The 27,475-nt window shown below is 47.7% G+C and overlaps 2 protein-coding genes across 2 annotated transcripts; one reads left to right on the top strand and one right to left on the bottom strand.

Annotated features, from left to right (window-relative positions):
* The first annotated feature begins 3,577 nt into the window (after positions 1 to 3,577).
* RNF208 (ring finger protein 208) lies at positions 3,578 to 12,089 on the top strand. The gene is made up of 2 exons (XM_060250983.1): positions 3,578 to 4,001; positions 9,594 to 12,089. Exon 2 carries the CDS (start codon positions 10,414 to 10,416, stop codon positions 11,212 to 11,214), a length of 801 nt encoding a protein of 266 aa, XP_060106966.1. The 5' UTR covers positions 3,578 to 4,001; positions 9,594 to 10,413; the 3' UTR covers positions 11,215 to 12,089.
* A 12,124-nt stretch (positions 12,090 to 24,213) lies between these two features.
* Positions 24,214 to 25,318, bottom strand: LOC132579998 (uncharacterized). Its single transcript, XM_060250606.1, has one exon. The coding sequence runs from the start codon at positions 25,316 to 25,318 to the stop codon at positions 24,239 to 24,241; it is 1,080 nt and encodes a 359-aa protein (XP_060106589.1). The 3' UTR covers positions 24,214 to 24,238.
* Positions 25,319 to 27,475: the final 2,157 nt, after the last annotated feature.

Raw genomic sequence — 27,475 nt, 5'->3', positions numbered from 1 at the left:
GCCCCTAGTACTGGGGAGAAGGGAAAGTTCTATCTAGTTTCTTCACTCCAGATATAATTTTATAAACTCCATTAGCTCTTTTGTTCTAAACTTGAAATGCATGCAATGCATATAAGATTATCTGATTTGCGTGTGGAAAGTCCCAAGCCTTTATCTACCATCTTTGGTTAAAAGTATCACAGCTATTACCCTCCTTTGTCCAAAGACTTGAAGAGTTGCTGGACTAGATGGACCAATAATTTGCTAAGACAGTTTCAGAGCTTATGCTTTGCATGCAGAAGGTCCCCGGTTCAGTCACCAGAACAAGAGACTCAAAAGCAACAGACTTGGCTGAGAAAGACCTCTCTCTGCCTGAGACCATTTCTGTGCTGGATGGCCTAACTCTGCACAAGACAGCTTGATGGAGTCCACAGGTTCCTTTGGGTTGCTATAAGACAGCTTTTTAAAAAAATATCCAGCACATGCTGAGTTAACCCCCAGGCCAGCTGTTTCTTTCTTATCTTGGTCCTGATGGAAACCCTTATGCTGGTGACTACAATGACTTGAACACTGGAATGCAGAAGATTTAGTGGAGAATGGAGATATTATAGAAAGAACAGGGAAGGGTTGTGTGGCTGTGTCATTTTGTCCTGCGTGTTCTTTTCCATTGCTTGTGTGTTTACTCTGGGTGGGGAGTCATAGCAAATCTGAACTGGCTCAAAGTTGGGGAGGCCTGGGTGGGGAGTAATGGGCTTGAGCCCCAGAATCTACTCTCAAGAGCACAGGTGAGATATGGTATCATGGAAATAGAGCAGGGGTGGCCTAGGGTAGCTCTCCAGATGTTTTTTGCCTACAACTCCCATCGGCCCCAGCCATTGTAGGCAAAAAACATCTGGAGAGCTACCCTTGGCCACCCCTGAAATAGAGTGTTGATGTGGTATGGGGAGCTTTCTTGCATCACAGGGCTTGCAATATTCTTTATTTTTAATAAAAATCCTGATTTACAGGAATTTAACAGGAAGAAGACAAGGCTGCGTGCGTAGGTGCTGGGGGCGGGGGGGGAAGGAACAAGATGCAAGGTAGAGCAGTTTGTTATTAGATCTTTTAGATCCCTACACATTCGCTATATGTTATGTCATGAGATCTTACACCAAAACTTCTCTGGCTCTCACCTTGAACAAATGGAACTAGAAGATCTAATAGACTTGCCTAACTTGCACCTTGTTCCTCCCCCCCCCCCCTTTTTACGGGAATTTACACCAGCTACTTACAATTACATAAGAGGCAGAAATTTCAAGCTTTGCCTGGTATTCCAAAAAGCTTGTTCCTAAACTTAAATTGCAGCCATCTTCTATTGTGAGTATTTTAACAGTTGAAACACACAATCAGCAGCAGCATCACACAATGTATTTGTCATTGCACTGCACTATATTTGGGAGCTCTCCCCTAAAAAACAAAACAAACTCTCCATGCACACCCACAAACGTAGAGTATCCAGAAGGATAAAGTTGCAGATTAATTTCATGCCACCATCAAAATCACAATGGGTAGCCAGACCAAAGAGCCATCTGATCCAGTACTCTGTTTCCAACAGTGACTGACCAGATGCAGCTGGGAAACCCAGAAGCAGGGCAAGAAGACAACAGCTCTCCTCCATCTCCAGCTCCTGGTATACTGGCTCTGAACAGGGAGGTTCTGTTTTGCTCTTGTGGCTAATGGACTTCCATGAATTTCTTCAATGGAGGTCTTTAAGCAAAGGCTGGATGGCCATCTGTCAGGGATGCTGTAAGTGTCAACTCCTGCATGAAGCAGGGGTTGGACTAAATGACCTCTAAAGTCCTTCCAACTCTTATCGCTGTGGCTCTCGCTGCTTCCACACACTGGCAATTCTTCATGTAGCTCTTGTAGCTACTGCAAACTGATTGCATTAAAGCAGGTTTGAGAAGGATTGCATCAAAGCGGGGGTGGGGGGACTGGAAAACATATCATTGGGAAAACAAGGTGCATCACGGATCTACAAATATATATTTTTTACTAGTTTGGATGCCAAACTGGAGCAAGAGCAACGTTGGTCTAAAATCCCACTGCGACCACAAAGCGGGTAGATGCTCCCAGCCAAGCCATTCTCAGACCCCCTCCCCACCTCCAGTAAAAATAACGGCCTATGCCTACCTCTTAGGACTGTTGTCAGGATTTTCGAGATGCATGTGAAACACTTTGAACAATTATAACCAATATTATTATTAATAATAGCACTAGTAGTATTAACAGTGCTAAGCAATATTATTAATGTTAATAATAATAGTAGTAGTAGTTGTTGTTAGGAGGTGGTGGGAAAGCTTACAGCGCTCGCAAGAACACCCGGTTTCATAATTCCGGATCCATCCATTCATTCATAATTTTTAGGAGGGGGGGCGGCCGCTCCTCTTGCGTCCCGCAGGAAGGTCAGGGGTCAGCGGCGGGGAGGAAGGAAGGAAGCCGCAGTCGCCTCTGCACTTGTCTTGCCGCGCTCCTCCAGCCAGGCCTAGCGAGGAGGCAGCCCGCCCGGGGGCTTCTTTGACGCCAGCGGCTGGCGGGGCTTGGGGTGGGAGCAGCGGCGGCGGCGGGGAGGGGAGGGGAGGCTGGCCTTGAATGAAAAGGCAGCAGCCAACAGCAGGCGCGAAGGCACTGCGGCCCACGAGGCTGTGGGCTGCTGAGTGAGAGAAACGTGAGCTCAGCTGGCTGCATCACTGCAGTCCTCACTGCAGAGACGGGAGCGAAGGAGAAGGAAGGCACACAGAGAGAGCGGGAGCGAGCAGGCAGGCAAGCAAGCGGCAGCCCGCGCACGGTTCCCGGCATCCCGCAAGGCAGGGAACGACGGTTCTTCATCGCCCGGGAAACAAAACAGCCCCCGCGGCTCAGCCTCTTTGCAAGCTGCAGCTCGGAGTTCCTGCCGCAGGGAGGGAAAGCAAGCGCTCCCACGCAGCATCCGAGAAGGGGGCTTGAAAGGGATCCGGGAATCATCGACCCCACCCCTCCTCCCGAGCATCCCCCCCCCCCCACTGGAGGTCCTGCAGCATCGCGGGAAACGTTCGCGAAGGCATCCTGGAAACGTCCCCCCCCCCCTCCTCGGATTGGGAACATCCTTTGGAGAGAGACCCCCTCTCACACGCACCCCTGGGGAAATACAAGCCTTGGCTAGCCGGAAGGCGAGAAGCCGGCAGCAGTGGTTCTTGGCCCCACCAGGCATACCCTCTCCTCCATCCAGGAGCCAGGCATCCAGCAGGAGGGAGGATCCAGGCAGGATTTTCGCCTCCCCACCATCTCTCTGCGCTTGCCAGCAGCCGTGCCCTTGCAGAGATGGGAAGCAGCAGCGCAGCCTTCCTTGGCCGACGATGAGCTCCTGGAGCCCTTGCTGTCCAGAGATACCCTTGCTCCCACTTTGTTTTTAAATTATTCTTATCCACCGCAAGGCAAGAGAAATCAGGCCTCCGGCTGTGAGAAGCCCAAGCAGCATTGCCAGTTGGAGGAGGCAAAGCGTGGAGTTACAAACCCTTGCCCTGGAGGCTGCCCTTTGCCACATTTGCAAGCCAACTGCTGGATTACAAGCAGAAGCACCTCTTGCTAACCTGCTCTGGCGCTGACAGCACCCGCATCAAGCCCAGTGGAACATCTGGCCCAGGACACCAAACATCTGGATCCACCACATCTGCAAGAACACCCTTTCTTTGCTCTGCCTTTGACAAGATCTGTTGGGTCCTCTGGGACAGAAGTGGCTGCAATCTGCAGGCACTTGCGGCAACCTCGGGTCAGATGGACCGGACAGGGCTGGATTAGGACGCAGGCAGGAAAAGGACAGGCCCTTTCTAGGGAGTTGAGAAGGACCACCGTGTTCATCTGCCTTTCAGATAACCTCTAGTGACTGGGCCTTGGGAGCCACTGGCTGTACGCCTGGAGCGGAAGCAGCGGAGAAGGGGCCGTTTGGGTGGCACTGCAAAGCTGCCGTAGTAAACAAGGCCCGGCAGAGATACAAGCCAAGCTTGGTGAGACCATCATTCAGTGTATGATCTCTGGAACTAGCTTGTGTTAGGGTGTCTTGGAGCAATTGGGAATGCTCCGACTCTGTGTGTGCGTGTATGTGTGTGTATCAGTAGGTATGTAGGCGTGCAGGAGATGCGTACCCTAGTGTTTGTCAGATAAAAATAGGTACACTTGTTTTAACATCACGTGAGCTCCCTAAGAACAGAGCAGAGAACAAGAGATAGACACAAGTGTTTTCCAGGGGTCTAGTGGCCCTTACCATGTTATCTTTGTATTATTATTATTATTATTATTATTATTATTATTATGGCAACATTGATGTGTGCATGCCATGACAGTTTACAGAGTTAACTCCCCCCAGATGATTTACTGCCCCAAGGAACTTACATTAAAATGGTTAAATACATATCTAGTTTGAAGGCAGACCCAAAAGAATAGTGATTATACACTGAATGATTATGTTGTGGAATCTGCTAGTTTAGATGGCTTTTAAAAATGGATCAGATGAAATACAGGAGAGGTCTAGCAGTGTGTGTCAGGGAGAATGCTTAAAGCATCTGTACAGAGAGGCAGGCTACCTTTGAATTTCAGATGGTGGGGGCAATCAGGAATTAAGAGTATTTCTTTCATGCCCCACCTTGCCCCTGTTGGAGAGAGAGTACAGGATCCAGAAGGACAATGTGGGAAGATATCTGTTCTCCAAAACGGAATCACGTACTATTATTGTTACCAATAATAGCAGAAGCGTTGTATAAAACCCCCATAAGTGTAATGTGATGCTTTTCAGAATAACAGAAGCAACCCCCCCCCCTGCACCCAAAAAAGGTCTGAGGTCAAAGGAGCTTGCAATTTAAATTTTGATAAACTGAAGGAGGGAAGGGTTTTAAACTACAGTAAAACAGGAGGCAAGGGAAATTGTATGTTTCCAGACTTCCACATTTGTACAACAGGATACTACTGATCAGTATATTTTAAGTGTTTTACAAATCATCCCACCCCTAGAGCTATAGCAGGTAGCACCTCAAACCTCAACATATATTGGCAATTTTTTAAAAAATCCCTGCTGCCTCTGAAGATAGAGGATCCATTCAGCTACTAGCTCTTGACAGACAATTCACTTGCCACATATTTTCCTAGCCCTTCTTTTAAGCTCTCTGTGCAAGCAACCACCACATCTCATGACAAAAATTCCATAAGCTGATTGTATCTCTGGTGGAGAAATTTATTACTTTTCCTCGTGATATTGCTGTTCTGCTTTTGAGGCAGCATCCATGCAGGAATCCCATCTCATCTTCAGAACAGCCTTTTGAGGTAGGATAAGCTGGAAGAGGCATTCGTACCTGGGTGTTGCAGCACTGATATTTATACTTTTCTTGCTCTCTTGACCTACCAGGTAAGCTAATAAAGCATCCATTTCAGCTTGGAGACTATCCCACCCCCCAGCTGAAAGCAGGTACAAAAAGAAGCTACTGCTCAGAGTTTCATCTCTGCTAAACAGGTTTTGCAGGGTGGCAGGGGGTTGTATTATTTCAAGAAATTTGCAAAACCTGTTTAACTAGTGGGTCAAAAGAGTAAGTCTGGACACCCCATGGGATGCCCATCCCCGTGGCTTTCTTTTAAAGAGACAAAAACTAAACTACTGTATCTCCAATTTTACTTTTTCCATCTTGGAACTAAACTGTTGTGGTTGGGTGAGGAAAAGGCACTGGACTGAGTTGGTAAGTACCAGCAACTGGTACAGCAACAACAATTGATTTTGTTTCCACTGAATGTTTCCTGTTGTTCAGGAAGGAGTACCGAAATTTCTGAAGAAAAGCCTTGTGTGGCTCACTAATTTCCACCATTCAAAATAAAACCAAACCACACGTTTGCTGTGTGTCGCAAAACTCTTTCCGGTGCAGTTACATTTCCATTCTGGCTGAGCGTATTACATCCTCCAACACTTAACAGATGAAAACCATATTAGTGACACCCCAGTTTTCATATTAAAAACCACTGCTTGAGCTCCTTCATAAGCCACTGTTGAAGGCTTTATTCTGTCTGCAGCACATTTAACCCTGCAGTCTGCCATAGGGTACTTTGCAGTGTTTTGAAAAGCCAAGAGTTTGGTTCAAATTTAATCATGAGCAACGTTCCCTCTAAGCTGCAGAATCTTGTGAGCAAAAATTCTACTTTGTGAGCCACTGGCATTAAAGTTATGAGCTACTGGCATTAAAGCTGTGAGCTACTGCATAAATTAGTGTGCTCTGGAATCATCCTTCCTGAGCTAAGACAAAAATGTGTGAGCTGGAGGCTAAAAATCTGTGAGCTAGCACGGTAACTCAGCTTAGAGGGAACACTGGTCATCAGGCAGTTTGGTGAGGTAAAGTGTTCAAACTGTGGCTCAGGAGCCACATGTGGCTCTTTCGAACATATTGTGTGGCTCTTGACGCCTCCACTGCCTCATCAGCTGTCTTGGAGAAAGCATTTCTCTCTTTAAATCACTTCGCCAAGCAGGCTGGTGGCTTGTAGAATGCATTTCAAGTTGCTTTCTTCCCACCTCTCCCTCCCCTGATCTGTTTGCCTCCTTCCTTCCTGCTCTTAAACATCTGACGTTCATGTCTTGTGGCTCTCAAACATCCGCTGTTTATTCTATGTGGCTCTTACATTTAACAAGTTTGGCCACTCCTGGACTAGGACCTGGGACTCAGATTCAAATCCTCGCTTGCTTCTCCATTAAATTCACCAGATGATTTCAAGCTTGTCACCTTTTTTCACCCAACCTACCTCACCAGTTCATTGTAAAGATAATACTGAGGAGGAGAAAGCCATATATATTACCCTGAGCTCTTTGGAGGAAGGTCAGAATGATAATGAAATAGATACGCTAGGAAAGTCAACTGTCCTGCAAAACTGTTGTCAGCAATTCAGGCTATAGGTGCAGTGTGCCAAAAGGCTGGCTGTGGTCTGGCAGGTACCTGAGTGTTCATTTGTGTGCATACGTTTGCATGGCTGAACCTATTCCTGGTTCAGAAATTCAGATTCTGAGAAGGGTCTGAAGAAATATAATTTAGACTTGTTTCAGTGGGGCACCTCCAAAAGCTAAAAGAGAGGGACAGTGATTTGCCAAGAGCAGGTAGGTAATCATGTTGGTCTACTGGTAGAAGAGCAAGATTCAAGCCCAGTGGCACCTTAAAGACCAGTAATTTTTCCAGCATAAACTCAAGGGAGCTTGGACTCTCTAAGGCAGTGGTCCCCAATCTTTTTGGCACCAGGGACTGGTTTTGTGGAGGACAATTTTTCCACTGACCAGGCGGGGGGGGGGGGCATGGTTTCAGGATGATACAATTGTGCACTTTATTTTTATTACACTGTAATATATAATGAAATAACTATACAACTCAGGGCCTGGTTGCTAACAGGCCACAGACCGGTACTGGTCCATGGCCCAGGGGTTGGGGACTCCTGCTCTAAGGTTTATATTCCAGAAATCTTTATATCCCAGAAATCTTCAAGATGCTGCTGAGCTTGAATGTTGCTTTTTACCATCGGCAGGGATCAGAAAGTAAGGACTGTCCCTGGTAAACTGGGGCAGTTGGAGTGCATGATACACACATATAAAATGAAATGTGTTAACTTCTATTTAATCTGCATCACCAACCTGAAATAATCCAAGCCGGTATTATTGTTCCCATAAAGCAGATATGAGACTGAGACTATATAGCAGTTTGCCAAAACCTTGTGTGCTTGTGTCTGGCAGCTTCACTTTGCTGTTATTTCAGCTCGGCCCTTAAAAAGAAGAATTCGTGAAATTGTAAGCTTGCTCACCTCCTCTTGTCCAATATTATTTCATTCCCCTGGTATCTACAGACCTCTTTCATCAGAGATCTGTAGTTTCCCAGGGAGAGGAAATGACTGTGGAAGCTGTTTCAGTCTGTGGTTTAGCTGTATCTTGTAAGAAGGGCTGCAACAGGGATTGGAGCGTTATTAGTGAGAAGCAGTAGGCCTGGTGGTGTATGTGTGCGTGCCTGTATACTGCGGTTCTCATCTCAACCACATACCAAGTGTTTGGCCAGGCTTGGAGTTCTGCCTGTTGCTTGCACTGGGTTTCAGATGTGCCTGTGTCTGAGTACATTATATGTACGTGTTGTTGAAATCAACACAGCAAGAAACCACAGCATCTTCTTTTCCAAGCCCCAGTGGCAGGCGGAAATCTGCCTTTAATTTCCAAAATGAGAAGTTATTAAGCTAAACTGGAATTTTTTCACCCACCCCTACTTGGGGAAGCTTTGCCTTAATCATAGATGTATGGAGGACTCACTGGAGTTATTGGAGGCAAAGGAAATGCATGATGTAGAGGCAGGAAGGCCACTGCTGTTTTTCTGTTATGTTCATGGATTTTCAGCATAGACTTTGGCACTGGAAATAGGTTCTGAGCTCTGGGGGCAGTTCACAGAGTGTGGCTTTATGTCCCAAGGCAAAATTAGGAGACTTAATAGGTGCCCAGATGGCTTACAACTTTCAGCATTTTGCAATCTGTTTTAGAGTTAAGGTTGCCAACCTCCAGATGGTACCTGGAGCTCTCCCACTATTGCAGTTGATCACCAGATGACCAAGATCAGTTCCTCTGGAGAAAATGGCTGCTTTAGAGGATGGATTTTATGGCAATATATCCTGCTGAGGTCCCTCCCCTCCCCAAACCCCACCCTCCTCTGGCTCCACCCCCAAAATCTCCAAGTAGTTCCCAACCCAGAGCTGGCAGCCCTATTTAGAGAAAGTTGGAGCTATTTTTCTTTTGAACTGACATTAGGGTGTTATGAATATATACAAACAGGACTTTTTTTGAGCAGGAATGCAGTTCCAGCTGGCTTAGTGTCAGGCGGTGTGGCCTTATATGCAAATTAGTTCCTGCTGTGCCCTTTCTACTAAAAGCCCTGTGTGAAACAATGCTGATGTCAGGAGGTGTGGCCTAATATGCAAATGAGTTCAAAAATCCAAGGTGGTATGGAGAACAAGTATCATCCCCATGGCAATGGCTGTGTCCATTAACTTTTGGTGCAGCTGCAAACCCCCATACAGCAGTGTGCCCTCCAGATTTTCAAAAAGGAAATCAGGAAGCTGCTGGGAAACAATGAAAATGTTCTATCGCCCCAGACAAGAGGCCCCAGTGCATTGTGGGATGGTGGGGGGAGTGAGTTGTCACAACAGCCTGTCACAGCAAAGGGCAAGGGCAACGATGATTTTCATTGGACAGAGTAGATTTTTACAATATTGAAAGTAAGCTTTTGGGTTGCTCAACATTCTTCTTGGGGGAAAGGTGCTTGAGCAAGTCATTTTAAGGCTTGAATGCTGTTTTTTTTTAAACCATGTTGAAGCTGCTGGTTTGGGAGGAGTGGAGGACAACAGAGGAATTACAAATGCTAAAACAGCACTTTGGTCGCTGGTGGTTGGGCTGTCAGAATGTTTCAGTTCCGCCCCCCCTGTGAAAAAGAGTGGGGGGGGGGAAACCTTTTACATCAGCAAGGAAGGAATAACCAGCAGGTTCCAGTCCAAGCATGTATTTCTGCAAACATTGTCAGATTTTTTTTTAAAAAAAGATCTGCTTTGTTTTCCAGACATTCCTGCAAGCGCCACAAGAACACACGGTAGAGACTGAGCTGGCAGGCCAGGTCCGTTCTCCGTGAAGAAGCTGCGAATGGCCAGGTGGGAACCTCCTGCTGCCTTGCACCTGAGCAGGATGTGTTCCACCTGAGGATCTCTCTCCTGGTGCCTGCCCTGGAGGAAGAAGCTTTGCAGAAGTCTGTGACCAGGCGAGTGGGAGAGACAGGGGAAAGTCAGAGCTCTGGAATTTGCAAAACACATTCTTCAGCCCAGTCAGGATCTCCTCGAATGTAAACAGGAATCAAGGCCCTGTGAGGTAGGGGCACCAGCAGGGAGGGGCCAAAGACATAGCACAGGCTGCTCTGATAGCATTCCATCCTGAGATGCAATTTTAGCCTGGCTCACCTGCAGCCAAGGTGCTTTAGCCCTGGAGTGCAGAAAAATCCAAGTTCAGCCTGCTTTGGCTGTGTTCATCTAGCCAATCTGAGGTGTAATCCTATAGGGGCTGGTGTCCATCCCAGTGCTGTGAGGCATTACAGTTTGACCAACTCAGCTGCACCCTGGAACACAACCCTTAAAGCTTCACCAGGCCACAGACAGTTGAAACGCAACACGGTCCTCACCACCTGCCTGTCGCCCGGCAAACTGCCTTGCAAGGAATGCACACAGAACTGGGGTCCTAGGGCAGCTGTCACAACCCGCCAGGAAGAAGGAACTATCTTGGCGCCTTTCACCCCAGGATGTGCCCCTGTTCCAGCGGCTTTCTCCAGCACTGCCGCTTCACGGCCCGCACACGATTCAAAGCCTGGCCTGCTACGAACACCTTCTAGCCCCATGCAGGAGACCCTCGGAGAACCCAGAGCCACGGACAGTAATGTTAAGAACCTCCTCATGTCATGTCTGAAAGGGCAACAGGTCATCATCAAAATGGAGGCCATGAAGATCATCCACCCGGAGAAGTTCTCGGAGCTGCAGAGCTCCCAGTCGCGCTACGTCCCTGCCCCCCGCCGTGAGCCTCCACTGGTCGCCAAGCGGGCCTGGCCTTCGGAGTCTGAGATCATCGTGAACCAGGCCTGCGGGGACATCCCAGCCTTAGACAGTAACCCAGGGGCCCTGGGGTTGTCCCGGACACCGCCTCTCCCCCGGCGCGAACGGCTCTACCAAGGACAGCGCAAAGGCAGCTCAGAGATCTGCTACCACCGCCAGCCACCACCATCAGATGAGGTGATTGTGAACCAGTACGTGCTGCACTCTTCCACCCCATGCGAGCCACTGGAGTGCCCGACCTGTGGGCACATGTACAACTTCACCAACAAGCGCCCGCGCATCCTCTCCTGTCTGCACTCTGTGTGCGAGGAGTGCCTGCAGATTCTCTACGAATCCTGCCCTAAGTACAAGTTCATCTCCTGCCCCACCTGCAAGAGGGAGACCGTGCTGTTCACTGACTATGGACTGGCTGCCCTGGCAGTGAACACAAGCATCCTCAACAGACTTCCCGCCGAGGCTCTTTCTACCAACCCTGTGCAGTGGAGCAGCGATGCTGACCGCAGTTGCTATCAGACCTTCCGCCAGTACTGCGGGGCAGCCTGTACATGCCACATCCGAAACCCGCTGTCTTCTTGCACCATCATGTAAGCTGTGTGCTCCTTGCCCTCCCCCTGGCTCCATCTGTACCCCTCCACCACCCTGGGCAGTAGGACTGTGAGAGAGTGGAGAATACAACAGTCTTTCTTGGGAGACCCCAATTGGACAGGCTTATTGGTCCATTGGTTTTATGGAAATCTTAACCATTCTGGCTCCAGAATCTGCCAGTGCGCCCTGCTGAAAACCAGTGTGCTTACATGGGGAAAGTGGAGGGAGTAATGTTTCTGAAGTGGAGGTGACATTGAGGCATCCTTTCAATGTTCTCTGCAGCACAAGAGGATGCAAGATGGACCATTAGGAATCATGGAGGGCAAGACCTCCCAGCCCACTGCTAGGTCCATCCTTCAGTTCATCCTCCTTCTTCTGCAGTCTCTTAGTGGACTACATCCTTGGATTTCATCTCCCCAGGAAGTGTTTTGTCCTTCCGTGTGGCTCACAGTTTGGGGTCCCAGCAGGGCAGCTGTGCTCATGTTTCTGTCAGCAGCTTGGACAGGAAAGCCGCCCAAGTTATAGGAGTCAGAAGCAGCCAAAGGAGGTGGCAAGATACAGGAATCCTAGAGAAGCAGTGCCAGGCAGGGCCTGTGCCAGGGGCCAACTCAGATGCCAGTTTCTCTTTTTAAGTTATTTGCCAAAGCTTCCGTTTCTGTGCCCAAGTTGTCATGCATCCAAATTTGCTGCTGCCAATCAAAAGACCATTGCCAGCAGACTTTCTGGAAGGGTCCCATTTCCTTATGTCCTTGAGAGAAGCTTTTTAAAAATACATGTTTTTTTAAAATCTTCATTTGGGAGGATCTCTGTTTCTCCTCACTGTTTCAGAAATGCATCCTGTTTCGGCCCCGGCCGTCAATAAAATGGATTGAAGTTGCGATGATGCTTCTTGGGTTGCGTCCGCGTTAAGGGAAAAAGCGAGCCATGTCCAGGTCAAAAGATACAGACTGAGCCCTTTCCACGGGCAGCGCTGTCCTTCCCCGGGAGGAAGGAAGAGTCAACTTTGCTGTCTCTCCCAATTAGAGTTTTGGAGCGAACTGGGCTTTGGTTACTCCCAAACAACTAGCAAACCCTCCCCCTGCCCTTATTTTTATGACAGCACTGTGTGCAAAAGACATACTGATTCATGAGCATAAACTGGGGTGGTGTGCAAAGTGGTAGCTTTATACACTCACTGCTGTCTGCTTGTTTGAATTTGTGATGGGAAGGGTTGGGAGCACTATGCCACCTTCCTCTTGCTGGGCTTGGTCTATTGGGGTCCGTTTTGTGCCAAGCAAAAAAATAAAAACCAAGCCATATTTACCTAGATGTCTGGCTAACAAGAAAGCCCTCCCAATGGGTTGTGGCTAGAGACTTGGGGTGCTGGGATTGCCTCCGCCAATTATCCAGTGGGGTTTAGCCCATGGCAAAGATGGAAGGCATTGAGGGGCTGGCTGGCTGTCTCAAGCAAATCTTGGACAGCATGCTGGTCAATCTGACTATTTGCTACACACTTAGACATGCGCATCTTTCCAGCAGTCAACCCCAAGGGCATGCACCCTCCTCCTTCCGCTGGCTATTGACATCAGTGAGGCCACTGACAAGTCCAGACCATAGATCAAGCAAATTTGCAGATCAATGCCAAAATTGCAATCCAGAAAGCAAGTCCAAGGGATCTTGAAGATTGGACTAGAGAGGTGATTCGGGGGCAGTTTGTTGATTGATGGTCATTGCTGGTGGAGTGTTTCAAATTTGCGGGGGGGAGGGTTTCAGCTCTTAGTCAATGAGAATCAGGTCCAGCTTAATAGTTTCTAAACCTTGTGGGCTGGCTTACTGGCTAAGACCCCCTCTGCCTTTGGGTTCGAAGGGCGGCCCTAGTAAGCATGTGCTGACAGCCAGACCCTGCCAGCATCCATTTTGTCCACAGATGCTAACGGATGAGGGGCTGGCCCATTTCCAGGTAGGACTGGATCTTCAGAGCCAACCCAAAAGAAACACCTGCATAGGGCATGATGATGCCCCCCAAAAGAGTATCCAAAATTTGCTAAGATGATGGTCTGCTGACCTTGTGCCAGATTGCTAAAAAAAGCTCATCCAAACCCCAAGCCTGGTGTTTCAGGTAGACCAAGAGGCCATGGAGGATGCCAGGGTGGCCTGCCTGAGAAGAGGCTATGGGTTAACCCCTCCGTTACATGCCAATTCCTTTTGGCTGCTGGTTGCAAGGAAACTGTCGTTTTATATCTGGTCTTGTTAACCCCGTCAACTGAATCTCCAAAATAAAGATATACTAATGAACCAATCTCCGTTCGGAATGTCTTGTGGCATGGGAGTGGTGGGTGGGTCTGGGCATGGAGCAGCCTTTGCAAAGACCAAGACCAAGAAGCCAATGACATAATGAAATGCACATTCTCATATCTACACTATAGATTTAAAATGGTGTGACAGCCATTACTTCTTCTCAGGATACCCTGAGAATATCATGGCCTAGACAGCCCAGGCTAGCCCATTCTGGTCTGATTTTGGAAGCTAAGCTGGATGAGTCCTCGTTAGTATTTGGATGGGAGGCCACCAAGGAAGTCCAAAGTTGCTACACAGAGGCTGCCAATGGCAAACCACCTCTGAATGCATCTTGCCCTGAAAACCTTATGGGGTCGCTGTAAGTCAGCTGCAACTTAACAGCATTTCACACACACACCAAGAATGGAATTGTAGTTAAGTAAGGATCTGGATCACCCAGGCTATCCTGACCCAGATATCCTTTCTTTGAGTAACAAATATATTTTTTATCATATGGAGTAGGTTAAAACTGCCCCGAGTTTTGAATCTCCACTCTGCCAGAAGCTTGCTGAATGACCTTGGGCTAGCCACTCTCTGAGCCCACCTTAATAATAATAATAATAATTTTTATTTATATCCCGCCCTCCCCGCCAAGGCAGGCTCAGGGCGGCTCACAGACATGGAAAGTGCCATGATTACAGCAATACATTATACAATGAAATACATTAAAATACATTAAATAAATTAATTAGTTAAAACCATTACAATTAAGGTGCTATAATGAAAAAACATATCAGATGTATATCGGATGGCTGGTAGCACCCTGTGCTACCTCCTAGAAGCTTTCGGGTGATGCTATAAGAAGAAGAAATTGGATTTATATCCCACCCTATACTCTGAATCTCAGAGTCTCTAAGTGGTCACAATTTCCTTTACCTTCTCCCTCCCCCCACAACAGACACCCTGTGAAGTAGGTGAGGCTGAGAGAGATCATACAGCAGCTGCCCTTTCAAGGGTAACTCCTACAAGAGCTATGGCTGACCCAAGGCCATTCCAGCAGCTGCAAGTGGAGGAGTGGGGAATCAAACCTGGTTCTCCCAGATAAGAGTCCGTGCACTTAACCACTACACCAAACTGGGGTTCCCTCCACTTTTTATGCATTTTTTATTGAGAGCCAGTTTGGTGTAGTGGTTAAGTGTGCGGACTCTTATCTGGGAGAACCGGGTTTTATTCCCCACTCATCCACTTGCAGCTGATGGAATGGCCTTGAGTTAGCCATAGCTATCGCTGGAGTTGTCCTTGAAAGGGCAGCTGCTGTGAGAGCCATCTCAGTCCCACCCACCTCACAGGGTGTCTGTTGGGGGAGAAGATATAGGAGATTATAAGCCGCTCTGAGTCTCTGATTCAGAGAAGGGCGTGGTATAAATCTGCGGTCTTTTTTTATACTCATTGAACTGGTGACACACTCTGCTCTCCCTCAGTGGCACCTCTGGCTGTGGAAGTGCCAGTTCTCACTGATGTGAAAGCTACTATTCCCTAGAGTCCCTTGCTCAGTATTTGCCATATAATCCTGGCAGGTTTAAAAAACATGGGGGGTGTAGTCTTTGCTAGAGCTAATGAAAGCCAGTTAGCTAACATACCAATTTTTTTTAAGCAAGGGGGGATTTTTGCCCCTCTATGGCCTCCTCTCTTTCTCTCTCTGTGCATCCACTTCTCAGCCTGGCTATCCTTCTCTCTCCATTGGTACCAAAGGAACAGAAAGTGACATGATTGTTGATGGGCTAGTTCGATGGTGCCAGATTCTAAGGCAATTCAGGTTTCAACAGGGCAAGAAAAGCCCTGTAAAAAATGCCTATGTCTGGCAAACAGAAGGGCCATGCAAGGAGTGCAGGCAACCCAAGCTCAGTCAAGCTTGCAAAGGATATATGCCAAAGGGCGACACCCTCCTCTTCTTCTCCCTTTCCTCTGCCTGCCCCCACCAACAAATCCCAGCAACAATGCCAGCATCCTTTGTCCTTGTGCTTTGCAAACATTGCCCCTACGGAACTGGCAGTGCTTGAAAATATGCTGAGCTAGATTCAGTGCCAAGCATCCCATTAAATCGGGATCAATTCAGGGCAGGTGATTTATAGCAGCCATCTTCAACCTGATAGGACCCAGAAACCCTTCCATGCACACATACTAATCCCAAAGCTGCCTTTGAATGGTAGAAGCCGGAGAGAAACAGCAGAGAACTGCACTGAGAATAACGGGGGGTGGGTTGGGGGAGAAGCAGCATCTGGCTAGCTAGCCACTGTTGGACAGGCTATTCCAGACAGACCGTTGCTGTGATCCATCAGTGCTTATGAGGCATAATAGCTAAATGGAATCTCCAGAGCCAGCAATTAAGGGCAAAAAGCTGTCCTCTTCATGTCCTCCTGATGGGCTTCCTGGAAGCATCAGGCTGGCCATGGTTCAAACCAGGATCTTGGGCTAGATACCCTTTTGGCCCTCTAGCAGGGCTCTTCTTGTGTAGCTAATACTCCAATCTGCAGAACATTTGAAATACTCCACATCCATTATCTCAGTAATCTTGCCAACAAGCGTGCAAGGTAGCCCATTAGTGGTATCACCATGATCTCCATGGAAGAGGGGACATCTAAGGCAAAGAGACAGCACTAAGCACTGCTGATCAGAGCTGTGTGTTAACTGCTAGGTCTCATCCTTGCAAAGACCGTTCTTTGGTGCCCCAGCAAGCCTGTGCAAGCAGAATTCTTTTTTGCATGTGGCCCAGTTCTAATTCAATTAGTCTGCGAGATCTTCCTCTTTTATATTATCAAGACTGAATCAAATTGCAGGCTTGGCTTAGTATCATGCCCTTTCCCACAAAATGTCTGAATTTTTAAAAATATCCAGCCAGAAGAAAAAAAAATGTGTAACCTGAAAGCTTGATTGCCATATCAGAAACACTGGCAAGCCCTCATAAAGATATTATCTTACCATCCTTGAGGAGTATGTTTCCTGCAGGCAGTGGCAAGAAGCCACACCTGCATACCTAGGGATGAGCAAGAGAGGGACATAAACAGGAAACAGTCCAAGGATAGGAGCAATTTTAAAGGGGAGGGGGTAGCAGGAAGGCAAACCAGTTTCCCAAGCCACTGTTGGTAAATACAACGCTGGCTGGCCGAAGAAGGGGGATGTAGGCCAAAGGCTAATTTGATGAAGATGCATACTAGAATATTTTCCTAGGTGCTCCTCTGATTTTTATTGGGATCTTAGGTCTATGGCTGGATCCTGTACCTGTACCCATGAAATTGGGCTCAACATTCCAAAACAACTCAGTTTAAAAGGAAAGAAAGTTTCTAGTCTTCATGCGTGTGAAGAACCCTATGAGCATAAGGGAGCTATGCCTGATGAAATTCTCAGAGCATGATGCTGCGGGGTGACTGAGGCCATGGAAGCCTTCTAGGCAGTTCTCTGCTTCAGTTGCACCACTTGGACATAACTGAAACTCAGAAAAGCCCACTGTACAGAGTCTCTTTGTAAATCCAGCCCTGCATTCCTTTTCTTCCTTCCACAGTCAGCAAATGCAGAATTACATAGCACAGTGCATAATCTATGTGGGCAAAAATCCCCACAAAATGTAGCTTTTGGCCAGATTTTAGCTCAAGCAAGAGAGATATGCACCTGGTGAATGCCTACCATTCAACTGTTAAAATTGTGCTGGGGTTGAGGTGGCATGGCAACCCTGACAAGGAGGTGCAACATAACTGATGCGTTCTGTGGTGCATGAAGCATTATCTAGCCCTGCAAGCTCAGGAGGCCAGAGTTGCCCTGTATGAAATCAGATTAAATCTGCCAGCTTGGGAACAGAACTCTGCCAAGGCAACCCAAATTCTGCACCATGAAAAGCTGATCTGTACATTAAATAGAGCTTCAGACAATGTACATCTGGGCAACAAAGGGGAATTTTTCCTACTCCCAGATTCTGAAAGTGGTAAGAATTATCAATATTGCCTCCAAGATTAGTAATGTGGTTGTTTCATTTTTAAAAACAAAAGCTGAGAAACTCAAGGATTACAGTCTGATTCATTTATGTGCTTGCATGGTTGCTATGGAGGAAAAGCTCAATCAGACTCACCCTCCCCTCCCCGATGCATCCATAGTTTGCTCTGCACCGCTGTCCCTAGGACAAGGATGGAAACAGGAAGTGTTTCATGTGCCAGAATTGCTGATGGTGACCTGTGATGTGGTGAGAACCTTGTGGAAAGGCAGGAGTGTGAATGAGAGAGGAACTCGTGAGGTTTAGCAGTCCCCTGAACATAAGGACTGCAAGCCAGGCACCAGCCAAGGAGTTCCTTATTGCAACAGTTCAAGAGGTTACCTAATGAATGTGATTGGCGGTAGGGCCAAGGAAATGCTCTTTGCATGCAGTGTCTGGTAGGTTTATGGAACTTAACTGCCATAATATGTGGCATCAAACACTAGTTTCTCTGGTTGAAAAAAAGGGGATTGAGACAATTCTATGAAGGACAGAGTCTGTCAATGGTTATTAACCAAGACAGCCAAGTATGCCTCAAATAGCAACCACTGGAAACAAACAAGAACATTAGATCAATGGTCCACTTGGTCCTGAACTCTGTTTTACACAGCAGCCAACCAGATGTCTGATCCAGTCTAGTAACGCTGGTGATGACTAAAGCAGTAAAGTGGGAAGAGGAGGAGCCAAAGGGTGTGGCAATTGCCTAAGGACATTCCCATCAAGTTCTCACTGTTTCAGTGCTCAATGTCTAAAATGAGAGGTACTGGGGCTCTTCTGCCCAGTAGCAAAAAGCCCTGCCTCTCATCTATGATTGCCTAGTGTGGGGGCAAAATCCACTCTGCATCTGCTCAGAGATATCAGGAGAAGGGTTTCTGGTCATGTGCTCCATCCCCCCCCCAATTAATATGCAAATTAAACTGTTTACGTGGAACTGCTTGCAGTTTTCACCCAGCACGGTGCCCTCTACCAGGTTGCATTCGTTTTCAGGAATTTACTGAAATACTGGCCTTTCCCCCCCGCTAAGATATATTCAAGGTATATATTCAAGGGCCACAGCACAGTTACCTGTGCTGCTTGCAATGCTGATGGGCCCAGTAAAGGAAGTTGAGGTGATTCATCACACACTCTCTTATTGCAGGATGCATGGCCTGGGAATTAGGTGCTGACACTAAAAATGAGTTCTGGCACTACCCCCATCAGCTCATAGCTTCTTCTTAAAAAAAAAATTAGAAGAACTCTGCTGTATCAACACAGAGGTCCATCTAGTTCAGCATCTTGTTTTCCACAGATGTTTTCAAACACCCAAGGCACAGAAGCCAAAAGTTTCTTCCTGGTGCTGACCCACAGCAACAGGCATTCAGAGGTACACTGCCTTTTAACATAGAGGTTCCATTTGGCTGTCATAGTAAATACCCATTCACAAACCTCTACTCCACTAATTTTTTTTAAATCCTCTTTTAAATTCGTCTAAAACTAAGCTATAGCAATCAATTCCACTTCAGCAAAGGGCATTTCATTTCCTTTATATGATAACAGGATTACATTTGTAGAGTTGCAAAAAAAAAATAATCTTGTGAGTGTGGGGAACCTTTGGATCAAGAGGAAGGATGGTGGAGCGAGACAAGAGCAGAGTCAGGGTTGGAAATATGGGGGTTTGCGGCCAACTGCAGACCTGTCTGGACATAGTGCTCTGTGCAAAAAAGTCTCAAAAAACCATCCTAAGCAAAATTCCACCTTTCTAAATCCAATGATATTAAAAGACAGGGTTGCCAGGCTTCAGATACTGCCTGGAGATCTCCCACTATTACAACTGATCCCCAGGTGATAGACATCAGTTCCCCTGGAGGAGAAAATGGCTGCTTTGGAGGGCCAGGTTAATGACATTAGAATCCAATTGAGGCCCCTTCCCTCCCTAAACCCCACCTTCCCCAGGATCCCTCCCCAAAATCTCCAGATAACTGGCAGCCTTAATTTAGAAGAGTAAAATTATGCTTAGACTTAGAGTTGCCAGCTCTGGGTTGGGAAATTCCTGACGATTTGGGTGTGAACCCTGGAGAAGGCAGAGCTTGGGGGAGGGAACTCAGGAGGTGTGGTGCCCTAAAGTCCACCCTCCAAAGCAGCCATTTTCTCAAGAGGAACTGTTCTCTGTAGATGGAATTCTGGGAGATCTTTAGGCCCCACCTGGAGGCTGACAACCCTAGTTAGATAGATCCAGTTGGACAGCTGTGTTGGTCTGAAGCAGGAGAAAAAAGCAGAGTCAAGTAGCACCTTCAAGACCAACAAAGTTTTATTCAGAATGTAAGCTTTCGTGTGCTCTAAGCACACTTCATCAGACAGTAGGATGGAATGGCAAGCAGTCCTAAATATAGAGAAAGTGGGCAGTGAATCAGCATGCAAAACCATGGAAATGTCCCTTAGCAGATTAAAAGAATCACAAGCCCAGGCCTAGCGACTGCCAGCCTGTGTCCACTGGGCTAAAACAACAAAAACAGTAATAAACGTCAGAATAGCAGACTGATGTCCATTAAGTATCCTGCAATAAATAAGAGTATTGAAAATTTTAAAAAGACGAGGGATTAAAAACTAACTGGTTGGACCCTCCTTTTTTATATAACAGTCTCTAAAACAATATAATACTTATAAAAAGTGCCCCCCCCTTTTCTAGTTAGTTGACAAGCTTGCACAAAAAGCAAAAAGAAGAAAATTCCAAGTTACAGTTTAGGTTGGGATGCAGCTTAACTGAGGCCCGTGGGCTCCTCCAGACCTTGACCGGCTGGCCGGTCAGCTCCGAAAGGTCTTCCCCGCCTCTCTACCCTCTCCAGACTGGCTAGCTAGTGGGTACCACAAAGCCCATGCGTGTTGCCAGGTTACAACTGAGGCAGGCACCAATCGGGCCGCCTCTCCCCCCCCCCTTCTGAAACATTCACGCACACGCGTGAGGCCACGTGGACCTTTCCAGCCCAGCTCCCTCTGGCGGTTTCTGCAAAGGGTCTGGACGCAGCGAAGGCTCCGGCTGCTGAAGCAACTGGCGGAACGCATTAGGGGGATGCGGAGAAGATCCCCAATCCGCCCCCCCCCCCCCCGCACCTCCTCCCAAAGGGCTTGCTATATATAGGCATTCACAATGAAAGCCTGGGGTTTGCTCCTCTCCCCAGATGAGCTAGGAAGAGGCAAATTCTCCTTGAAAAATGTTTATGGAGAGAGCAGTTCTTTAAAGGCAGCTTCCTCCAAGAAGCCCCCCCCCCGCTGCCCAAAGTGGTTAAACGAGGTCATTTCCGCATAGCAACAGCAAAAGATTATCGATGAGGCTTTCTCTGGCCGTCCATGCTCATTCTTCCTCCAGTAAGCTGTTTTTATTTTATTTTATTTTAATTTTTTTTTTTTGCAGAATTATTCCTGGAGGTGTATTGGGCTTTAACACATAATGAGTGAGAAAGCCTGGTTCAAGGTTAGGCATTTTTTAGCAAAGGGATGGAGAATAAAACTGGCAGCATCAGAGCATATAAACCTGTGGTGTGGTGGCCACGTTTTTGGAAGGTAGTGTATAATTCTGGTCATCTGCTTTCCAAACAATACCATAGAGCTGAGGAAGGGCAAAGCATGGAAGCACTCTTCTTATGAGGAATGGCTAAGATGATTGGAGCATTATCGTTTAGGGAAAAGTCTGGTGTGGGACAAGGAAACTACAGGAGAGGTTCATAAAAGGGTGCTGTTAGGAATTCCACTCCTCCCCCCCCCCTTTCAGAACAGCAACAAACTCAATTTGCAGTAGGGATTAGGATGGATAAGAAGAGAGACTCTTGCACGCAATGCATGATTAATGTATGGAACTCACTGCCACAGGATAACACAACACTTTCCACTAGCTCATACAGCTTTAAAAGGGTATTAGATTTGCAGAAGACAAGGCCATTAATGGCTGTTGGTTGATAGCTAAATGGAGCCTCTGCATGTGGAGGATGTGTATCTTTTAATATTAGATGCTTCAGCCATACAATCAGAAAGGGTTGTTTCCCGATTAGGGGCTTCCCAGAGGTCAGCCCTTGAGTTTCAGTGTGTTTCATAATAACTGACTTTCAAAGATTTACAGTGCATTGTACATAAACACATGAGCCAATGTGCAGCCTGTTAGAGATACATGGAAAAAGATGGCCTTTCAGAAGATGAAGGTCTCCTTTTCCTTATATACTGGCATGTAAAGAACATCTCAGATCATATCCTTTCGCCATAGGGATTATTACATTATAATACATTATATATACATTATAACGTTATGCTATGGCTGCATGTGCTCACACAGTATTGATTGGCTGGCTGTGCATAGGCCCATAATTCCCAAACTCTGTGCAGCAAAATATAAAGGTCCCTGGGAGCCAAAACTGGTCACCCTCAAAGGAGGCTGCCCACTGTGCCTCTGCATTATGCATTATCCATTATCCTAGTGTTCCTTCTAAGCAGCTATCCATTATCCTAGTGTTCCTTCTAAGCAGCTATGCACTCTATCTGTGGATGGAATTTTGCTCTATCTCTGCATTGGGTCATTCAGCTACTCCTGCTGCTGATGCCCAAGAGTGTTTCCTACTCCCAAATGAGGATGCTTGTTGCATCTCTGTACGAATCAATATTCTGAACTGGCACTCTTTCTTAGGAAGAGGCATGCCCTGAACTCATGCAGAAAGCACAACATTTCAGGAAATGGAATAGTGCTTCAGCTAGCAGAAACCTGGGGAAATCCAGCCATACGTTGACCAATTTGACTCTATGACGGCACCAAAAGAGAACCTTGCCTCTGCTGATTTTTTACATTACCATCCCACTAGCAAGTCTGCAATTTCCTCTTCTTTCTCTTCCAGTATTAGCTGCTGTTCTGCTAAGGCAGAGGACATCTGATTCTTAGCTGAGTCATGCTGAAACACTGCTGGAAGCCTGAAATGCATTTTGCCAGGCATGTGTGTCTGCAGCTCCTGGGGATGATGTCCATTCTACTGCCACTTCGCTCCCCCCTTGCTCTGGTGAACAAACCATGGAAATCTCTGCTTTCAATCTTGGTCACAGAGTATGGTGTAGGGCTGACAGGACTTACTGCAAGGTAAGACCCTTGCATGACATAGCAAGAAGAGAGAAGGCATTTGGTCATGTGCAGAGTGAGTTGCCTTTTCCTCTCCTGGAAATCTCTCCTGGAAATCTCACATGTTTTTGCCTCAGGAAAATATCATCCATGTTCTCTTCTTGACTTGGTGAGTTATAGCAGACTCCCAACATTGTTTTTAGTCACTTATTTTCTCCAGATGCTCTCTACAGGGTTGTTCTGTTCAGCCGCTTAGCTGTCTATGTACATTTTGTAACAGACAGGACTGCTCCCTCCTCCCTCTTGGTTGTGTCTGTTCTTTTGAAACAAGTTATATTGAGTAGTGTCATGATTTGAGTGTCAGCCTAAGATCTGGGAGGCCCAGGTTCAAACCCTAGCTCTGCCAGGGAAGACTGCTACATGACCTCTTGGGCCAAACACTCTTGGGCCAATTCCTCACTAGTGATCAGCTACAAATGAAGACAGGGCTCCTGCAGCTAGTCTGGAAAAGGAAAAAATTAAGGTTGCTAACCTGGGCTGTTCTGGTCTGGCCTGAACAAGGGGGTAGGGTGTTCTTCCTTTGATGGGGGAAGCTAAGGGGTTCACATGACACAAAACTGGGCATAAGGTATCTGAGCATGTGCAGAGTGATTTCTCCTCACATCTGAGAATTTGCAATACCCCACCCCCATAAACCAAGAATAGAAATCAAGCTCCGTTAGGAGTGATCTGTTGGCAGAGCTGAAAGTCAGGCCCCTCTCTCATTTGAGAAACCAAACGCCAGAATTGCAACACGTCTAGCATTGTGTGGAGGAAGCGGGACCAGCCCTTCCTTTCCTCTGTGCCCCTACCCTGAACGTGACACACTGCAGACAATCTAGATCTCTTTGTACAAACACAGGTTTTAATTTGAGAGCTTGCATTCAAACCACCACCAGAAGTGCTAGTAAGGTATTTTAAGATTATTTTAGGCTTCACTCAAGCCAACAGAATTCAGTCTCAGTGATAACACAGGAAAAGGGCCTTTGCTTCTGGCAACAGCATTAACTTGAGGACTAGCAGCATCAGGTAACTATTGCCTAGCAGCCTGTAGGGCAAAGGCTTCTAGACACTATGATTCCCCCACCCTGCATCCCAAAAATCCACATTCTCTTTCCTTGGCCCTGCATCCCTCACACGTTGCCTCCTTGGGCTGTTGGTAATGCTCAGCTAAACCAACCCTCTGAGTCCTTCATAGTGCGACTGACTGTTGACATTCTGTAACTGCTCCTCCCACCGAGCAGCAAGACGGGTTGTGAGCACCAACTGCTGACCTGCAGCTAATGTGCATCCAGGTACTTGCTGTTAAGATGAAAACTTCTCACCTATCAAACAGCCAAAGAAGGAGAGACGCTAAGCTGGAACTCTGAGCTAACTTTACAGTGCTCACACTTCAAGAAACTTTAACCTGCCAGGGAGCCACCAACTCTACCTCTGCATTATAGGGGGTGGGGGAGGGAAGGTGGGCATCCCCTAACACCACCAGGGTGTTAGATAGTGGTAAGTGCAGTTTGTCTCACTTCGGCAAAAGGATGGGAGACGACTCATGAATGAACTCCAGAGCTGTTCATGACAGTCAAGCTTACAGAGCTTACAGAGCCATCCCCTGTTCCTTCATCTCAGCTAAGAGTCTAGTTTAAACTCTATTTGTCCAGAATAAGGAAGAGCAACAGCAGCAAAACAATGGGCAGGAAGACGAGTAAGAGGCTCAGCATCTCGGAGATGAGCAGTCCCACCAATGCTAAGCGGTAACACCAACGGCAACGGCGCTCCAGGTGGGCTAGACGTCTGATAAAGGAAGGAGGGTAGCGGAGGCAGGGCAGGAAGCCGACCATGCGGGTGGTATGGAAGCGGACCTGGAAGTGGTGCTCCAAGCCTCCCCAGACCCCTGGACGCCGGGCTGGGAGGGCAGTGAAAGTTGGAGGTGCCACGGCTGGGCCCTGCTCTGCACTCATCAATAGCAGCTCCTCTTGCAGCTTACAGATCTCCCACTCCATCATGGGGGTCTTTTGGCGGCAGATGGGGCAGCGCACGCGTCCAATGTCAGCAGCGCTGGATGCCTCCATGATGGAGCGCAGGCACTGGCCACAGAGCACATGGCTGCAGTTCAGCAAGGCTGGCCTGCGTTTGTCTTGGTCGTACAGTTCTGTGCAAATGGGGCATTCCTGTTCGTCAACACTGTCGTCCTCTGTCTGGATGCAGCAGGCTTGTGCTATGGTCCCCGTGTCTCCTCTGCTGAGGGCCCAGCCTCTGGTTTCCAACAGGCAATCATTTTCCATCTCTATGACATTTTCCACAGAAGGAAGCTCTTGCTCAACTTTGATGCTATAGCTCCCTTCCGTCACTGCAAGGGGAGCAAGCACCACTTCCTCCTCTTCCTGTGGGGCTGTAGCAGGCAGCCAACCCTCTCCAGGGCGGCAGGCAGCAAGAGACACTTCAGGACTTACCGGAGGTTGCTCTGGATTCCTCTCCTCAGCCTCTCTCTGACTGTGGCTCAGGTTCTCCGCCATGCTTTCCAAGTCCGTGGGCTGGTCTTTCCAAGAGACACTTCCCTTACATTGTGTCTGTACTGATTCTTTTATCTCTCCTGTTGGATCGTCAGCAGCAACTCTGTCCTCAGCAGACTTGGCATCCATAGGAGTGCTATCTTTCTGTTCCATGTCCGATGCTACAGTCAGGCTAAGGGTGCCAGGAAGGGACACATTCAAGCAGACCTCTTCCATCTCTGGGTCACACAAAAGAGCTGGCACTAATATAAGAGCTCTTCCTGACTCCAGGGGGGTCCTGGCCATTGAGCTCTCAGCTTCTGTATCAAGAAAATAACTGGCATCTGTGCAGCCCTACAGTCCTGCTGTTTTTTAGCCATAATGTCCCCCCACTGCTCAAAGCCCAGGAAACACACGGTACCCAACCTGTTCCCATGTCATCTGCCTTGGAAATCCTACAGCTGGAAGCAGGGCCAGGATCCGTTTCACAAGATGTTTGAGGAGACAAAGCAGACCTGGTACGTTTGTTCTTCCCTAATCCAGGAACAGCCTTCATTCACCTGCATTGGTGGGTCCCTGCGGCGCACACTCTGGGCTCGGCCTCCTCTCAGCTGCTGGCTCTCCAGATTGTGCCTTTGTACCTTCCCAGCTCAACAAGTGAACAGCTCTGACTGTGGCTGGGCTGGTTTATCAACTTGCAAGACTCTGCGTGAATCAAAGCAGGAACTCAGCCCAGACCAAGGCAGCTGCCAATCCAAGGCCTGTCACGGCCCAGGGGGTGGGGCTGGCTCAGCAGGTAAGTCCTTCCTGGGCCACAGGTTTGCCTCTTTTCATCTTATCAGCCACTAGGTCAACCTTTGGACAGAGATTCTTGCACCAGGCGGTGTTCCCTTCACTCCAGTCTCTCTCACCCACAAACCAGGTCTATGTGTTTTAAAATAAACACTGGAAAGCATGAGTGACTGCATTGTGTGGGTCACAACCAGAATCCAAACTTAAAAAAAAAATGTTTCTGAAGGAGAGGAGGAAACCTTTGAACCCAGAACCCATTTGTTACGCAGAACAAAAGAAGCCACTCGTGCTGAGTTAGACAGCTGTAGTTCATCTGCCTCTGTATTTTTTTTTGCTCCCATGGGCAGCAGCTTTCCAGGAGGTCAAGCAGAGGAAAGTATTTTGCAACACCAGCTACCAGAGTCCCTTTCAGCCAGAGATGCTGGGGGATTGTCTGTGAACCTTAAATACACACAAAGCCATCTTGTACTGAGTCAGATCACTGGTCCCTTGAGCTCAGTGCCATCTCTTTGGATTGGCAACAGAGATACCAGGAAAATTTCTCTGCATGCAAAGCAGCTGCTCTGTCCACTGAGTCACAGGCTTTTCACGGATATGGCTGGGCTTGGCATATGAGAATGCTCTGATCATGGTTTCTGCTGGCTGGGGGAGAGCTCCAGTGTGTGTTAGCATCAGCACTCCTATAGAAACCCATTACACAAACTACATATTTGCAGCCCTGCACAATTATTGGGGAGGGACGGTGGCTCAGTGGTAGAGCATCTGCTTGGTAAGTAGAAGGTCCCAGGTTCAATCCTCAGCATCTCCCAACTACAAAGGGTCCAGGCAAGTAAGTGTGAAAAACCTCAGCTTGAGACCCTGGAGAGCTGCTGCCAGTCTGAGTAGACAATACTGACTTTGATGGACCAAGGGTCTGATTCAGTATAAGGCAGCTTCATACTCATCTTGATACTGTAGTAAGGAAAAGATGCGGTGATCTAGGGCAGGGATGTCAAACTCATTTGCTATGAGGGCTGGATCTTGACCTTGTCGGGCCAGGCCATGTGTGTCATAAAATATGCCAGGTCAGGGAGATATAAACTTTATAAATGACACAGACACACACACTCAGCCTAATCCACCTCCCTGGCTTGCTGAGCCTCAGCCAACAGAAGGATGAGAGGCTTGGCTCAGCAACTCTGCTGTGCAATTGAGAGAGCCTGGCAAAGCTAGCTGTCCTTCCCCCACTTCCTCCCCAAGGGAGGAGCTTTGCTCCGTAGCTCCTGTGTGACTGAGCAAGTCTGGCAAAGCAAGCTGTGATACAGAAGGAAACAAGAGAGGGAGAAGAAAGGTGACAGTGAGTTGCTTGTGGGCCTGATAGGAGCCCTCCGGGGGCCTGATTCAGCCCCTGGCCATATGTTTGACACCACTGATCTAGGGGATGCAGCACCTTCCCTATGAGGACAGCCTGAGAAGTTTGGAATATTTCCATTTAGAGAGACAGACAGCTAAGGGTAGGGGAGAGACAGGAGATTTACAGAATTATGGAGCAGGGAGAGTAGATAGAGATTTCTTTCTTTCTCTGCCTCTCTCAATGGTGCTAGAACTTAGGAAAGGGAAGAG

This window comes from Heteronotia binoei, chromosome 12 (genome assembly GCF_032191835.1).
Source record: "Heteronotia binoei isolate CCM8104 ecotype False Entrance Well chromosome 12, APGP_CSIRO_Hbin_v1, whole genome shotgun sequence".
Classification (NCBI taxonomy): Eukaryota; Metazoa; Chordata; class Lepidosauria; order Squamata; family Gekkonidae; genus Heteronotia; species Heteronotia binoei.
The sequence above is the reverse complement of the archived record's forward strand: the minus strand, read 5'-3'. Positions and strand labels throughout refer to the sequence as shown.

Coding starts and splice junctions, on each gene's coding strand:
- RNF208 (XM_060250983.1), top strand. CDS start 10,414: ATGCAGGAGACCCTCGGAGAACCCAGAGCCACGGACAGTAATGTTAAG.
- LOC132579998 (XM_060250606.1), bottom strand. CDS start 25,318: ATGGAAGAGGTCTGCTTGAATGTGTCCCTTCCTGGCACCCTTAGCCTG.